Genomic DNA, 16587 nt, shown 5'->3' with positions numbered 1-16587 from the left:
AGTACCCGAAAATTAAAAGAAAAGCACAAGTAAAAAAACTTTTAAAAACACGTGTCTTCTAAAAAGCCTGAAAATGAAGAAAGTCAGACGGAAAAAAATCAAACAATTTCCCGCTTTTAAAAAACTCATGTTTACTTACCTTAATTTTTTTTCACGAAAATTTGACAGGGTGATTTTCTCGAGAGTGAAAAAATTTAATTTTTTTCCCTTTTTTGAAATTCTCTTAGATTTTTTTTTCGACGAAGAAGTATTTTGTCTTGGGCTACCTATGTCAAACCAGACACAGTAGCCCAAGACAGACACAGCTAGCCCAAGACAAAATACTTCTTCGTCAAAAAAAAAATCTAAGAGAATTTCAAAAAAGGGAAAAAACTTAAATTTTTTCACCCTCGAGAAAATCACCCTGTCAAATTTTCGTGAAAAAAAATTAAGGTAAGTAAACATGAGTTTTTTAAAAGCGGGAAATTGTTTGATTTTTTTCCGTCTGACTTTCTTCATTTCAGGCTTTTTAGAAGACACGTGTTTTTAAAACTTTTTTTACTTGTGCTTTTCTTTTAATTTTCAGGTACTTTTTAACACGATAATTTTTCTTTTCGATTCTTCACGATAAATTTTCCTCAATTTACAGTCTTTCCGAAAGGCCGAGGAGTCTTTTGACTGTTTCAAAGCTTCCAAATCACACGGAAATTTTTTAAGCTAATTTTTGTGCATTGCAAGGAGTTGAAACGTTTGTCTTCGGTTTGAGAGACGAACGCCTTAACCACTAGGCCACCACATCATTTGGCTAATGCTATTGTTCTTTATTTGACCTAATCCTTTTGGAAGAATTTTTAATAGCAATTTCGGTGGGAAAAAACGAACCTTTCCCTCGCAGGATTCGAACCCACGCTTACAAACCTGGTAGGCCGTAGCCTTAACCACTGGGCCATCGGAGTGTATGCCCATGCCTGTTTTACAATATATATTAAATATATTAAATTGTTACCGTTTTCCGAAATATGAAACTCATCAGAAGTGTAACGAGCCGAGTTTGCTTAAAACAGACAACGTCGTCTAGATCCAACTTCATTATTCAATATTTTACATTTGGTATTTATGCTATCGTTCTATAGGGCATGTACACTTCCTGTAATTATCTATTGCTACATCTATTACAAACTGCATGCTATATTTATATATCGATCACGGAAGCACTTGCAATGGTGCATCCGCGACAACTTACTGTTCCTTATCCAATATACTATTAGTTTATATTTACATTTAATCCATTATACAATATCCGTTAGAAGTGTATTATTTTCATCAAAGAATGTAATTCTACTTAGGTTTGAACCATTACAAGGTATTTGGAACTGAATTTCAAAAGTTAAAAAATTGAAAAAATCACAAATTTTCTTTCGTCCCCCGTAACCAATATATCTGAAATTTAGAAATTTGTGGTATGATAGCATGTATGTGTCGTATAGAAGTATGATTTGATTTTATGATTTCAAAAATATAGTTTGAATGAAAAAATATAATTTTATTTAGTTTTGATCCATTTCGAGGTATTGGAATTCCTCAAAGTATGATTTTATCTGTTCAAATTTATTCGTTACACCAAAGAATGTCATTGTACTTAGTTTTTTCCATTTCGAGGTATTTGGAACCGAATTTTGAAATTAAAAAAAATTGACTAAGATCACAATTTTTCCTTTCGTCCCCCGTTACCGATTTTTCTGAAATTTTGAAATTCCTCAAAGTACGATTTTATGCGTTCAAATGTATTCGTTACACCAAAGAATGTAATTGTACTTAGTTTTGATCCATTTCCAGGTATTTGGAACCGAATTTTGAAATTTCAAAAATTTGATGAAAATCGCAATTTTTCCTTTAGTCGTCGTTACAGATTTTTCTGAAATTTTGAAATTCTTCAAAGTATGATTTTATCGGTTCAAATGTATTCGCTAAATCAAAGAATGTAATTGTACTTAGGTTTGATCTATTTCGAGGTATTTGGAACCGAATTTTAAGATTTCAAAAAATTGACGAAAATCACAATTTTTGCTTTGACCCCCCGTTACCGATTCCTTTGAAATTTTGAAATTCCTCAAGGTATGATTTTATTTCTTCAAATATATTCGTTACACCAAAGAATGTAATTGTACTTACTTTTGATCCATTTCGAGGTATTTGGAACCGAATTTTAAAATTTCAAAAAATTGACTAAAATCACAATTTTTCCTTTTGTCCCCCGTTATCGATTTTTCTAAAATTTTGGAATTTATTAAAGTACGATTTTATGCGTTCAAATGTATTCGTTACACCAAAGAATGTAATTGTACTTAGTTTTGATCCATTTCCAGGTATTTGGAACCGAATTTTGAAATTTCAAAAAATTGACGAAAATCACAATTTTTCCTTTGGTCCCCGTTAACAGATTTTTCTGAAATTTTGAAATTCTTCAAAGTATGATTTTATCGGTTCAAATGTATTCGCTAAATCAAAGAATGTAATTGTACTTAGTGGAATTTTACTTACTTTGAATTTTGAACCCCCAATGAGTCCAACACTGCAACTGTTAGGGTCACCAAAAAAAAGCTGTCTGACGTAAAGTGGAGGAGTGACAAGCGGACGCCAACAGTGACCAACCGGATACTGTTTTTTTACTTTTTTTCGTCATAATAAATAACCCTGAAGCTCGCAGTGATTTGCAAAGTTTAAAGTTTAATTTGCATGCAGGATAAATGTGTTCTACATAATGTAAATAATCCTCACAGTATTGACCGAGTACACAATCAGTATCTTTTTCTTGTCTTCTGATCCAAAAACATAAAATGTGTAACAAGAGTATGAACTATTTGCGGTGAACGGTTACATGTGCAATAACTGTATGGAACCATGGTATCTTAACCTCTCTATTTAGTATATAGGACCTTTGGTAATGGGAGAGTACAGAGTGTTTAACGCTCATGCATAACCATGCAAAGCCAAATCTCAAACTTTTCCATTCATCCTTCGGCCTTCTGGCGTACTGACAGACTTTCATAGTAATCATTTCTATAATCTGTCATAGGCAGACCATTAAAATTGCTATTTTGCACCAACTGCCATGTGATGTTAAATATCACTGTCAGTGAAATATTTCAGTTTATAGTTTTTTTGTTTCAATAAATGAACACATTTATAACCTTTTTGGAATTTTGCTATAATTTATAAAGTTCTCATTACCAAGTTATCAAATCACACAATGATTCATCTCCTTTTGACACACACAAAATTTTAGCCTTCACAATATAACAAATACATAGAGTTGACAAAATAAAATGGCTGTAGATACTTCTACTTTTGTGTGTTTCATGCTAGATAGTTAGTCAATGATTGATTACCAAAATACCTAGACCAACAGGCAAGGCCAATATTAGTCGTGTTTGTATTCTGTTGTATGAAAACCTTTGGATTAACATTGAATAGATATTAAATACTTTAATATATATAAGGAAGAATAACAATTAAAATAAACTCTAAGGTTCAAAATAGATACTTCTAGTCCAGAAGGGTATACACCATCATCAAGCTGATGTAAATTAACACAGCTGCTGTGTTCAGTGAAATTGCAGCATTAATGGTGGAAATAATTTTATAAGCTGCTTTAACAGCAAACTGTTTGTTCAAATCTCTTAAATCACTATCAGGCCACAATGTCATGCAATCTTTACCATGCTCTCCACTTGTGTATACAAATGAGTAATTAAATATCTTGTTGCAAAATGTCACTGGATCTTTAAAGTAATCTTTAAACCGTTTGCATTTTAATTTGCATTGGTTACCTTCTTTACTCCACATCCATGTTTCACCCCAATTGTCTGAGCAGGTAGAATCATCCTTGCATGCCTCAAACCATCCATCACAGTCATCAGAACATAATGGTACATTCATAATTCTCTCACTCCTAGCTTTTTTGGGAATGTTATCTTTTACAATCCATGGGGATAAATTTGGTGAGCATGAATAGAAACATGTATCCTTAATGAAATAGTCTCTGCATTTCTTTGATAAATTCCCACAATGGTCCCACATCATGTTATATAATGTAATACCTCCATCCTTTTTAATTGCTTCAGTTGTATTCTTTGTACAACATGCATGAGCCCGCCACGGAACACATTCTTGTACATTCATCTCAGGCCCTGGTGTCCTTTTATGGTAGTTAGTGTCTACACACCTATCCAAGAAGTTTACAACCTTCTCACTAACTGCTGCAGCTCGCTCATGAGACTTTTCGGCTATTTTTGCAACTTTTTCATTTGGGTTTACTCCATCTTGACTTGCATTTGGCCAAAGAGTGAAACAGTCTTTACCATTTGTGTACTTAAATGTTCGATCAAAAATATTATCACAGAAGTTTTTGGAATTCTGAAAATGTTCACTGAAGGTTTTGCATTCCTTGATACACTGGTTGCCTTGTTGAGTCCATTTCCAATTCTTGCCCCAGTTATCAGAACATGTGAGGTCCTCTTTGCATGCTGCAAACCAAGCATCACAGTCACTGGCACATATTGGAACATTAATCACCCTTTCTTTGCGTGTTTTCTTTGATCTCTTGTCCACAACAATAAAAGGCCCGATATTTGGCGAGCACTCGTAGAAACACGTGTCTTTAATAAACCAATCTCGGCAATCCCGAGACAGATTACGCTCACAATGGTTCCACTTCATATTGTACAAAGTCAACACCCCATCCTGTTCGATTTTCTTAACTGTCTCGTTCGTACAACACGATCTTTTCGCCCATGGTGTACAATGATAAGAATCTATGAACTCGACCGCTTCGGCTCCTGGGATTTTCTTGTGATGTTTTCCATCGAGGCAGCGGTTTAAATTGTCTTCAATGCCTGAAACATCGTCAATGTTTGCAGCAAAAAATGCCAATAATATGAGCAATAATTGAGCTTTTACAAGATGCATTTTGTTTCGAATGCACGAATGTTAGTAAGATGCTGATGCTAGAAGAATATTAAAGATAATATTTTACTAACATAACATACACATGTAAAATTGCGTAAGAGATACCGGATGAAAAGTCTAAAGGTTATCTTTATTTAGGCTATATCTTGACACGAGGTCAGAGATTACATCTGTTCTTCAAAAACACTCATGCACTTATGCACATATTTTTTTAATTTTTTTACACTGCTTACCCCCCGCGAGACTAGAAATTACGGGGGATATTCTGCGGGGGGGAATATGTAGAACTCCGCCATACGTTCTTTCTGCGGCTAGCAAGTTACACTGAAACACTCGCACGTTAGCTTGATTTTTTTGTTGCATGAACACAGAAAATCTTCTTGTGTTATATGCGTTAAAGCACTCCTGCTTCTCCTGCTCGTATAATCCGTATTTAGAGCTTGCTTCGTGCGGTGTGAAAAAAGAAATTGTGAAACTGGTATATAATACGGAAATAGTGGTCCAATGAATGCCAAATTAAAAAAAAACGTGTAGTGGGAGGAGAGAAATTAATTACGTTTAGGCGCAAAACCTCTAATTGTAAGAAAGCAAAGGCCATTGCCGATGTAGCTATTTAGAAAAGCATGCAGTAAATTTGGAACTGTTTTTCACGTTAACCGTATAAAATGCAATGCTTGAACAACGGACACTCACAGCCTAACATGCACACTTTAAGATAGGTCTCTAATATACCCCATCCAAATTTTTCGCACTATCTGTGATTCACAAATCCAGACATAAGAAAATTTCGATCATGCACAGTCGACAAAGACGACAAGGCATGCACCCAAACTGTGAACAGACACGCACACAAGCATAGATTTTTACACAGAACTGAAGTCAAAATAACTGCGTAAAAGCAACAACTCGAGACAGTCTTTATCAAGATAAACACAGGTAAACACTGAAATAAATTCCATAAATGTCCGGACATCTGGTAATCTGAGGGGGAAGTGGGCAGCTTGTTATTATTAAAATGATGGTGTTCGCAACCGTTTTGGCGTGAGAGCATAAACGAAAACGCTGGAAAATGGTAACATGTGCACATAGTGCCACACAGTCGAATGTCTATGCATGCTCAATATGCTGCATGCATGGCAATGCAAATCAATTTAATGATTGACAACCTAGTTTTACAGGAATGGCCGTTCTCACACGCATAATGCGTCTTCTCTGGTTATACGTCTTCAGTATAAAGACGGACAACAGACGCATAATAAGCCCAGACGACGATTCAATGTTCAGTTTTTCGTCTCAGAGACGCATAACCAACGATAGTTCGTCTAGATGGATAATGCGTCTGCCCGTGTGAAGACGCCACATAGACGAATTATTTTGGAAAATGAGACAATGGTAAAATAAACCAGAAATTCTATAATGTAATCTATTTGCGCGTGTTTCCATCGACTTATTCGTCTGATTAGTTGTCCCGCCTTTATATAGTAGACAAAAAATATTGAAGACGCATTATGCGTCTCTAGTGTGAATACGGCCAATGTCAATCTCCGTATACATACAACACATTCTACAGCATAGGTTCTGGTTCTACTTAAAGGCTTAAAGCCATCCTAATCTGACATATACGCGAAAATGTTTTAAAACTCCCTCAAAAAATATGTTACAAAATTACTTCAAAAAAGCATATATAGTAAAGGAGAAACAAACTTAGACCCTGTTCATATGATCCGGCTTACCGGGGGCTCAGCTATGATCTAGTCTAGATAACGTTCACTAATAAAACTTACATCGCGTATACATGAGAAAACGAACTGTCATGCTAGCCATGCAACCTCGTTTCAAAGGTATTCGCTTCTGCATGCACAAACGTGAGAGAATACCATAAGAACCAGATTGCCGATAGCCGAGATCTCGCCTTTGACAAGCGAGATCATAGGTAGACAGGATGAATTCCCATATGAACACACTATCCGGGGTTGCAGGGATGAATCTAAACACAAAATTTTCGATTGTGATGCTTGCTAATTTGCACGATTTTTAGCATGTTTAACGTTTGATCGAGTTACCACAAATTATTAAAAATATAACTTACTTAACTTATGTCCTATGTTGCAAAACAACCGTAAAAGCAAAGTATAAAATCGTTTTGGCAATCTATTGATCCTGCGTTTATGAAAATAATTGAACGCATGCATGCATGGTAATATGAACATACGGAAACATTCATCGCGCTATATCCCGATATATTGGCGACGAGACATCTCATGCAGTTAGCGAAATCTTGTGAAAAGGACCGGCGTCCTTGGCGTGTATATGCGCTTGTGGAACCACCACGTATTTTAAGCATGTATGAGTTAAAAAATGGACGTTTTGAGAGACCTACGACAACGCCTAACTATTGAGCTTCGTTAAATATGAATATATTCTATGTTGATTATCTAAATGTTTCAAGTGGTCCAAAAGAAAACAACTTTACGGCAGCCGTGCTCTTTGAACAGATCTATATATACACCTGTAAACTTTACGATATATAGCTAAGCATTTGAACATCGAGTCGTCAGTAAAACAAGGTAAGCTCAAAATGACCAAGTTGATTGTCGAAATCTATCTTAATAATAAAGTCATCTTCGTCAACAAATTGTTCTACCATTCTATCGTCCATATTCACCAAGATACTAAAAAAGGGATACCATATGAAGTGTGAAATGGAACAAATTGAAACTAGAAAGGTATTTTTTGCGATTATTTGCAACAATGTTAAACGTCTTTTAACCACCCATTTCAGCCCCACTTTAATGCGCTGACGTCATATTAGACAAAGTTTTAAACTGGGAAAGTTGATTAGTTCAATAAGAGCATATTATATAGATTTGGTAAATTTCCAACAAGTTGGATTGGTATTATTGTGAAATGCAAAAATTACACTATAGTGCATGGCTATATTCCACAACCGACCTACGTAGGTGCACTAACTTCAGGACGCTGCTTCAATTTGTATTGAAACTGTGTACTTTGTTCCGATCATAAATTATGAAAATGTTTTTACGTATGCTATCAAAGACGAAGAATCCAGTACATGCATGGCAATGCATCGGAATTCATCTTTTGCAATTCTGCTGTATTTCGTACTTGCATGCATTTTCAAAAATATGCATATCAATAGGCTATATCTGCCTGTGAAATATGAATTAGATGACAATTTGCTGTCGCGAAGGATGGTAACTTACCCTTTCTTGGTTTTCTTGTACACAGCCTTTATCATTTCTGGCGGAATGTCATACTTCTGAGCAACCTTTAAACACACAGGAAGATGATCAATTTTTAATTTGATCAGCACAAAGAATGTGTGCCGTGACAATTTTATTGCCCGTAGTTTAGCTACTAAGTTAGTATCACCATGCATGACATGTAATCTACAGTATAATAAAAATTGATAAAATTCATATTCTTACTGCTTCACGTAGATCAATAACACCAAATGAATCTAACATCAATGCATTGTAAACTTTTTCCTCTTCTTTCTTAACGTAAATAGTAACCGCTAAAAAAAATTAACAATAGAAAATCGTTAGCATTCTTTACGATATGTGACCACCAGTGTTGTTTCCAGCATCGATTAGTTTTGGGAGGATACATTCATATAATAATGTTCACTGATCATAAAAAAAATAAAATTCAAAAGAAATGAAGATTTAGGACACAAATTGGCAACGCCACTGGCGACCGGTTTTGTTTTCGGCTTTTGTTCCATAACACAAGAAAATTTAATTAACATAAGTTACTTCCCAGCTCCCATTACCTGGTCGTGGAGGTCTTTGAACTCTTTGAGCTTTGTTGCGTGGTATAAATTCAAGATCAGCAAGTTCATCCTGCACGAATATATTGTTTGAAAAAAATTCAGGCTTGAACAAATACTGAAAATATATAGCTACTACAATAGATAAAACTATATAAATTAATGTTAAATTACATTAGCAATATCCAAAGAAGCTTTCAATCTTCGCTTGTTTTCGTTTTCCCTACACAAGAACACAATATGATCGTAAGAATACATTGCATGAAACATTACATGGCATTGCATGAACATGGGTTTTTACGGACCGCTCGTCAACCAATCACAATAGAGTATCTTGAACAGACATATATATGTAATTACTTACTTATGTAAGTACTTACTTTACAGCATGAAGAAATGTAGCGCTTTGAAGCGCCGCTTCGTTTATTGGAAAACACTAAAATAAAATGTTAACATAAAGGAGACATATTGACAAAGAAAAGATTCACAAAATAATATTAGAACGAAAAAGATATAAAAATGAGCTTTGTCATACTACATGTACTGTAAATCAAAGTGTTTCTGCCTGAGGCGGCCCAGGAGCCGGTGTTTTGACAGCGGCGCTCCAAACAGACCGCGCATATATAGAGTAGTGTATAATTTCTTCAATCCAAACTTCTTATACTAAAGGGATAGCCCTGCATGCATGATTGCATGTACATGAAATGTGGACTGAATGTATAAAGACCATCTTTTATAATACCTCAGTCGGACTAAACAATATTGGTTTGGGTCCTAGTGGTGTCGTTGGTGTTAACTTTGTGATCTTAACAGGCGCTTGAAAAACGGACGGAGATATCGTGGAAGGCGAATCTGTAAGAATAGAGATTCAATAAATATGATAACCTCGACCATGTACATATGTAAACTATGAACACATTTGTATAATCGACTATGGGCCGACATGGGTAAATCATCTGCCTGTGGTTGTATACAAAGTTTGTTTAGCTTGAAACGGTTGAGCTAACAATGGAAAATTCGACTGAACTAAATGGCGACTAAATTACATATACAAATTGAACCAAATTACAACTGAATATTCATAGTTCATAAGGAGTGTTTATTTTTAAGAGAGAAACATACAGTGAACTCCATATAGTTTACTCTAGGTACACTGGGTACACAATGCTATTACGTTTTGTTTAATAACGAACGACAAGCTGCTGTATACCTGAGAACGAGCTGCTCTGCTTCTGCATCAACTTCTGCATTCGTTTCTCAGCACTCTTTGATTCATCCTTGTTCTTCCGTTCTGCGCCCTGTACAAAAATACAAACAGTTTACAGACTGGACGACTCCGTTAGTTTAACACCTAACTGAAAAGATGAAAAACTGCGTCACCATGCAGGCACAACTGGAATCGAACTAGACTCAAGCAAATATAATGGACAAGGTTCACCGGTCCCGAGTAAGATTAATCGCTCAAGTAACCGAATTGAAGTAAAAGTATAGCACTAAACATACTGCTGTCGGGAAGTAAACTTACTGTGAAATCAACTTACTTTATCTCGGAATATTTTGATCTGACAAAATGCTCTATGTATCGGTTCTGCGTCAGCGACACCAACGTCTTCATAGGTATCAATTTGAAGATGTAGCGGAATGCCCTGGATAAACAAGAACATGCACGCTCGATGAGATAGGAACTTTTAGCATGCAGGTATACGCTATAACCCCACCGGGATCAAGCTCATTAGAGCAACTAATTTTTACTGATTTTTGTGGCTGCACATGGTCAACAATATGGAGCTAGCCTACACAATTGGAAATAAGTTGCCATAGTGGACGCATAAAATAGGCCATGCACAATACCTTTACGCCTTTTTGTGAGGAAAAATCAGTGCTGAGACAGTTCATTCGCAAAACAATCTGCAATTAAAATGAGTCGTTAAATACGCGTTAAAAAAGCATCCATCAAACAGTTTGAAAAACTGTTTCACACATCGCAAGAATAGTGGTTTTTTGTTACAATAATTATTTTATTTTATAATAATAATAAGTTTATTTCACAATTATCCTTTTTGTCATCGTTGTAAAAAATAAGGAAACTGTCATTTATTCATTCAACTGTAGTTGTAATAATACCTTAGCATTGACTTTCGTATCCCAGTAAAACGCAGCTGCGTTGTAGGCAATTTCATCGACATGATCTTCTATATTTGCACAGGATTTACGATCTGAACAAAAAGGATAGAAGAGACTGAAGACTGACGACAATTCGGACTTAAAGATGTGAGTTGATTGGCTTGAAGCATGAATTACTGACTGCAGGAATGGTGAAAATAGAAGAGATACTAGGAAGTATGGATTTTATTTTTTGAAGATTACTACCGTGCAAGTCTGTTTTCCACTTTATGCAAACAACATTAAATTGATGGAATTTTAGGTTTGTTTATTTTATACGGTCTACGGAGAGAACCGCTTTTTTAAAACATACGAGAATAGACTTGTCGACATTGAAGCAGGATGCATGTTTTCGTATCCATTCAAAAGAAAAACGTCCGAAAAAAATATTTAGCATTACTGTACAGACTATTGTACAGACTTATAGATTACAATGACAAAATGATAAAGTTCTATGGCCTTAATTTGTGAAGGGCAGACCTTCACCATAAACATACCGATATCAAATGCCCTCTGCTGAGGATTTGCTTGCTGAGCATGCCAGTACCGCCAATGTTGGATCTCAACATTCGGATCTTTTTCATCACGAAAAACCAGGTGTAAAATTGACTAAATATGGAAAAGCCTAAAGCTCAAGTTATTTTCCTACGATAGTAAAATGTGCGCTAAAAGCAGGAAATCTACTAGATTGACGTAATATATGTAGTACATGATATACCTTGACTTGAGTATTTTCAGCACCGTCCGACTGCGTGGGATTTGCTTCGAAATTTATTGAATAAAACTGGCCTATAAGAAAGAATCCACACCGTATTCAACATATTCAGGTTGCTGAGAAAAGAATATATGCACATAAACGAATGTGGTATATGTTCAAAAACAAAAAAAGTATTTTTAGAAAGGCATGCCCAACCTTTATTTAGGTACGTCAGCGAGTCTTCGCCTCGTCTTTGAATTATCGATGGCGGAGCTTCAAGTGTAAAGCAATACCTAAATTGCGATAGAGTTCCTCAAATAAAACAAATTCATCATCAAGCGGAGATTATAAAAAATAGGACAAGCCATTGCAGAGAATGCCAAAAACGTACGTTGATTATCTTAATGAACTGAATTGTATGTACAAGAACTAACAACGATTTATACAGCACGTTTAAAGAAAGTAGCTACAACCATAAAATTTAAATTAGCAATTCTTTTTGCGTCAATTGCATGCATTGAAAATGCTGCCATTTCAATTGCAGACAATTGCATTCATCTGCATATGCAAGCAAAACATTCAATTACATACTTTTCCTGTGCTGCAAAGAGTGTTTGTGGTTTCATTGGCGGATCATAACAAGTGTAATTAAATCCCTATTAGAAACAAAATGACACCATTGGATCAAAAAATGTAAAAATCACGTGCATCTTTAAAGATTTTGGAATTTTATACGCAACTGACTAAAACAGGTAATTGGTAATTATTGCATGTTCTGTGATTTATGCTAGCATTCAATCTTCCACTTTAAGTTAAATGTTCTCTGACCATGCAGAGGTCAAATTTGAATTTCTGACGAAACCTAGCCTACATAACTTTTTAAGCAAAATTGGCTCTAACAATTACAATACAAATACGGTTCCGCCCTGCGCGTCACTGCCAAAGGTAGCTAATATGGCGACTCGGACAACGATTTGTGAACAAACCAAAAAACAGTGAATGGACTTCCTATAGTAGATTGAAGTTGGTCGTTTGAGACGGGCATAGGCCAAGGAATATAGGAGACATTGGTACACTACCTCGTTTCGAAGAACGATGGGTGAAATATCGCTGGACGAGGCGGGTGAAACAGAACTTATCACAGCAGATGACTGTCCTTCACTTTTCCGTCTGCAATCTGATGGGCTGAACAGAAAAATTATATGGTAGAGATTATGCAACCATCACAACGTAAAAGTGAGGATTGTTGAAATAACATGTTCCATAGTCAGATGATTAATTACTGTAACATTTATAAAATGATTTACCAATTTATTCATCATCATATTGTTTGGTTTGTTGATAAAAATTTTGTAAAACAAAGATAGAGCTGTTGTTTGTTTGACCATGTTGTTTCACCATATTATTTGAAGTCGTGATATTAAATTACCCAAAATTTACAACACTCGTGTGGATGTAGTATAATCAAAATACATGTATTCTACCTTGTCTGTTGCTTTACTATTGGATATCTTAACGCCTAGAAAGAAAGAAAACAAACGTAATCTCAGTAATTACATCATATTTGACGACATAACTGTAACAAATTTTTAATGCGCACAGTGTGTTTCATGAACAGTTCATTTAACCTCAGTATGTTGTGCCGAAATTTTTCGCCCAAAAAGCGAATTTTTTTTAAGAGCTCTAAGCTTCGACTTAATAGATCAACCAGCTCTCTGGCTCAAATAAATCGAACATTAAACGGGACGAATACGTTTTGCGCGAAAAAAGGTTCGGGATCACGTCCCGAAAGCAAGCTTTTTAAATGAAATATATAAACACATATATTCTAATATAACTAGGGAGTAACGAGGCAACGTCTCGATTTAAACAACTTCATATCAAAGGTTGAACGTCGAGAAGTGTTTTTGTTTATTTGGGCAGCTGTTATACTGTACCACACAAGTTTGATGCGAAGTTTTATGAATACATATATTCCAATTATTGCGATCCAATTATCAATTAACATTAATTTTGTCAAGAAATTTACCTCAACTGATGTGGAAGTTGAAGATCTTCCTTGGGACGGTCTGTTCACCACTCGTCTAAACGTGATAGATCAAACAATGAAATATGCACAAGGGCGTTAGTCAACGTTTGGGGGAGAGAGTTAATTTAGAATTAGGAAGGCCCAAAACAGGGACGCAGATACAATTTTGGGGGGAGGATGACCATTCAAAAGATCAAATTTATCTAAAATTTTGGAGCCCAAATATGGAGGATCGAAAACATGACCTACTGTTCTTATATTTACCATTCAATGTATACTCTTTTTCATGTTTACATGTTACTACAGCAGATTACTTGCTGTCGACTTTTGTAGTATGTAGTTGATTCAAGTTTTACCTGTATATTCTTGAAATATTTGGTTTTAAGTTTTTATTTATAAGTTTTAGGCAATACAACATTGCACCTTTGTGGATCTCCATCACTACGGCGTTTTAATTCTGATACGTCAGACTGAACAACTGTTACACTCTACAAATGTGATAAAAAGTGTATATATGTTAGTAATGTAGACCAATGTCTAAATCAAAATACATGTATATATTTAGTAAAACCTGGATAATAAACTGCAACTACTGTTCCAACTACAGTTGTCTACTGACCAGTATGTCTCTTAAACTGTAGGATAAGTGTATACCCATATCCAAGCACTGTACCACAATTTCATGTACTTCGTAGGTAATGCTATGACATGCAGCAGTTGTTGTCCTTTTAAACCATAGACTACATACAGGGGCTCAAATTTTCTTGGCAAAAGATAATATTGGTAGGTCGTACATTTGTAAGGTTGAGCAGGCTAAGGGATGCAGCTATGTGCAGTTTAAGTTTTTTCTACTGAGCAACTATTTGTACAAGTTTATGGCGAGAATAACACTCATGATCAGTCAGACTGACACACACCAACATATATACCTACCTCATGATTCAAAACATCTGCTAAAGAACTGTTACCAGCATTCCCATTCTCACTAAAATAACAAAAAGGATTTCAATGCTATTTATTAAAAAAAAATTAGTAATAAAAATTCTGATGCTTAGTTTATTTATGTTTATGTATGCATTTGTTCATGCAAATGTTAACCATCAGGGGCCAGTTGTTCAAAACTGGGTTAGCGCTAACCCTGGATTAAATTTCAATCCAGTGTTTTAGTTTATGTGCTACTGAACCACTGTTTGTTTTAAAACTTTAGAAAATATGACTTTTATCAGGGCAGAAAATATTTATGAAAAAATATATTCAACTTTGTAAACAAACGAATAAAAAAATTAATTTAAAAGATTTGCTGTAACCCAGGTTTAAGCTCACCAGATTTTAAGCAATACATACTGTACCTTTCTGAGGTTGGTGAAGTTGGCGAGTGAGCAGATTCTTGAACATAATAATCATAAAGTAAACCAAGGGATGCAGCCACTGACGGGTCATCTGCACTAACTTGAGCCAGAAGTGAGGCAGTTAAAGCTGAATTGTCAGAAGAATCTGAGGAGAAATATGCCTTCAAGAATTCTTTGCCACGATCTTCCTGATCACTTGCACCATCACGATCAGGTTCACCACTTGTACTTAAAGAAACATCTTTGTTTAACTTATCACTATTCTTTGCTGCTGAGTTTTTGTTCTCTTGCATCACTGTACTCCCATGGAGTTTTCGTCTGGCATAAGAAAATGGAAAGAGATTGTACACAACATCAGCCTTTACACCTTTGGGCTAGAACAGAGTAGAGCAATTAAAGTATATCTATATTTCTAAGGTTATCTTTTATCTTTTACAATAGTTACCATCCTCAAAACAGACTCATAGTAACCTTTCTCTTATACCATGAATCCACCTAATTTCGCCATGATAAGCGTTTATCTTGGTTCAGACACATCAATCAATCCTATATTATCAGTGTGCTACAGCTATATCATTTAATTTACACAGGTATTGAACGAAATATTTACCAAAACACTCGCTGAGTGGAAAATTTAACAAATTACGCTGCACAATACTGTATTTAAATTAAGAAGACTTCATCCCCAGACAGCAAATTTAGGTAGTGTCCACAGGGGAAGCCTACTAGCCTCTAGACAGCCAGGATGGAGCTTTTAGAAGCTTTCATGTTTAATAACATATATTCTAAAATAAATTTTAACGACCGAATTTATATATGTAAGGATAAAGATGCATATGGAAACGATTACTGTATATCATATATGCGAGGATCACAGAAATAATAAAAATTGTTTATATAAACGTCGTCAAGAATTCAATAGCACAATATAAATATTAAATATCCTTCATAGGTTGAACTAGATTACTTACTTGTCGGCCATTTACTGTTTTGACCTTCTTTATGTGTAGCCAAATTTTAATGTGGAGGCGTTGTTTAAACTGCGCAAGATATATTTATTTTATACTCTTTTTTTCATCGGGAACAATCACAACACAGTACAAATTATTAAAATCTACGAGGATGAATCGAATTCGAAAACAACATGATGGAAAACGCGCCATATGAGTACTGGGGCCAAGAGTGAACGCGGAAAAAATCGAGCAAGAAAATAAATCGCACGACGCACGACGCCCATCGACCATCAAACAACAAATAATTCGTCGCACCCTGAACCGTTTCACGTTTGTTACCATTGTTATCTAAAGTGGACGGCAAAAAATTGATCAGGTTGTCGCATCAGTAGCGAACAAGATTGTGTTGCACACCATGACCAAGTATTGTTACCAATGTTGTTGAACCTTGTTGAACCATCAATGTTGTGGCAACTTGTTGACTTGATTGCCAACAAGTTGTAACATGCAGTATAATCAAAACTGAATGCGGTTCAAGTTTTGCCAATTATTAACTTCCCTTCGGAATTTGTTGTCGTTAGCTAATTGTTGTAGACTAAATTTCAATTAAGTTTTAATTTTTAAAAGTTCGAAAACTGGTTGGTCGTCTTTTCGCC

The 16587-nt window shown here is 35.3% G+C and overlaps 2 protein-coding genes across 3 annotated transcripts; both read right to left on the bottom strand.

Annotated features, from left to right (window-relative positions):
• Positions 1-3168: 3168 nt before the first annotated feature.
• On the bottom strand, positions 3169-5128 carry LOC114524835 (folate receptor beta-like). Its single transcript, XM_028546031.1, has one exon. The coding sequence runs from the start codon at positions 4945-4947 to the stop codon at positions 3526-3528; it is 1422 nt and encodes a 473-aa protein (XP_028401832.1). The 5' UTR covers positions 4948-5128; the 3' UTR covers positions 3169-3525.
• A 1952-nt stretch (positions 5129-7080) lies between these two features.
• On the bottom strand, positions 7081-16122 carry LOC114524926 (grainyhead-like protein 1 homolog). Of its 2 annotated transcripts, none has more exons than XM_028546155.1 (22): positions 15950-16122; positions 14979-15352; positions 14563-14614; positions 14053-14117; positions 13630-13684; positions 13085-13119; positions 12680-12785; positions 12192-12256; positions 11817-11893; positions 11622-11692; positions 11401-11512; positions 10865-10956; positions 10592-10648; positions 10282-10386; positions 9951-10038; positions 9483-9592; positions 9121-9176; positions 8915-8963; positions 8744-8813; positions 8397-8485; positions 8172-8236; positions 7081-7619 (listed from the first exon to the last, which is right to left on the bottom strand). In XM_028546155.1, exons 2-22 carry the CDS (start codon positions 15269-15271, stop codon positions 7502-7504), a joined length of 1830 nt encoding a protein of 609 aa, XP_028401956.1. In that variant the 5' UTR covers positions 15272-15352; positions 15950-16122; the 3' UTR covers positions 7081-7501. The 2 variants fall into 2 exon arrangements, with proteins under 2 accessions (XP_028401956.1, XP_028401955.1); XM_028546154.1 differs by having other exon boundaries at positions 14979-15296.
• Between the last annotated feature and the right edge of the window lie 465 nt (positions 16123-16587).

Source organism: Dendronephthya gigantea, unplaced genomic scaffold (assembly GCF_004324835.1).
Source record: "Dendronephthya gigantea isolate DGI-Jeju-01 unplaced genomic scaffold, DenGig_1.0 000032F, whole genome shotgun sequence".
NCBI classification, from domain to species: Eukaryota; Metazoa; Cnidaria; class Anthozoa; order Malacalcyonacea; family Nephtheidae; genus Dendronephthya; species Dendronephthya gigantea.
The sequence above is the reverse complement of the archived record's forward strand: the minus strand, read 5'-3'. Positions and strand labels throughout refer to the sequence as shown.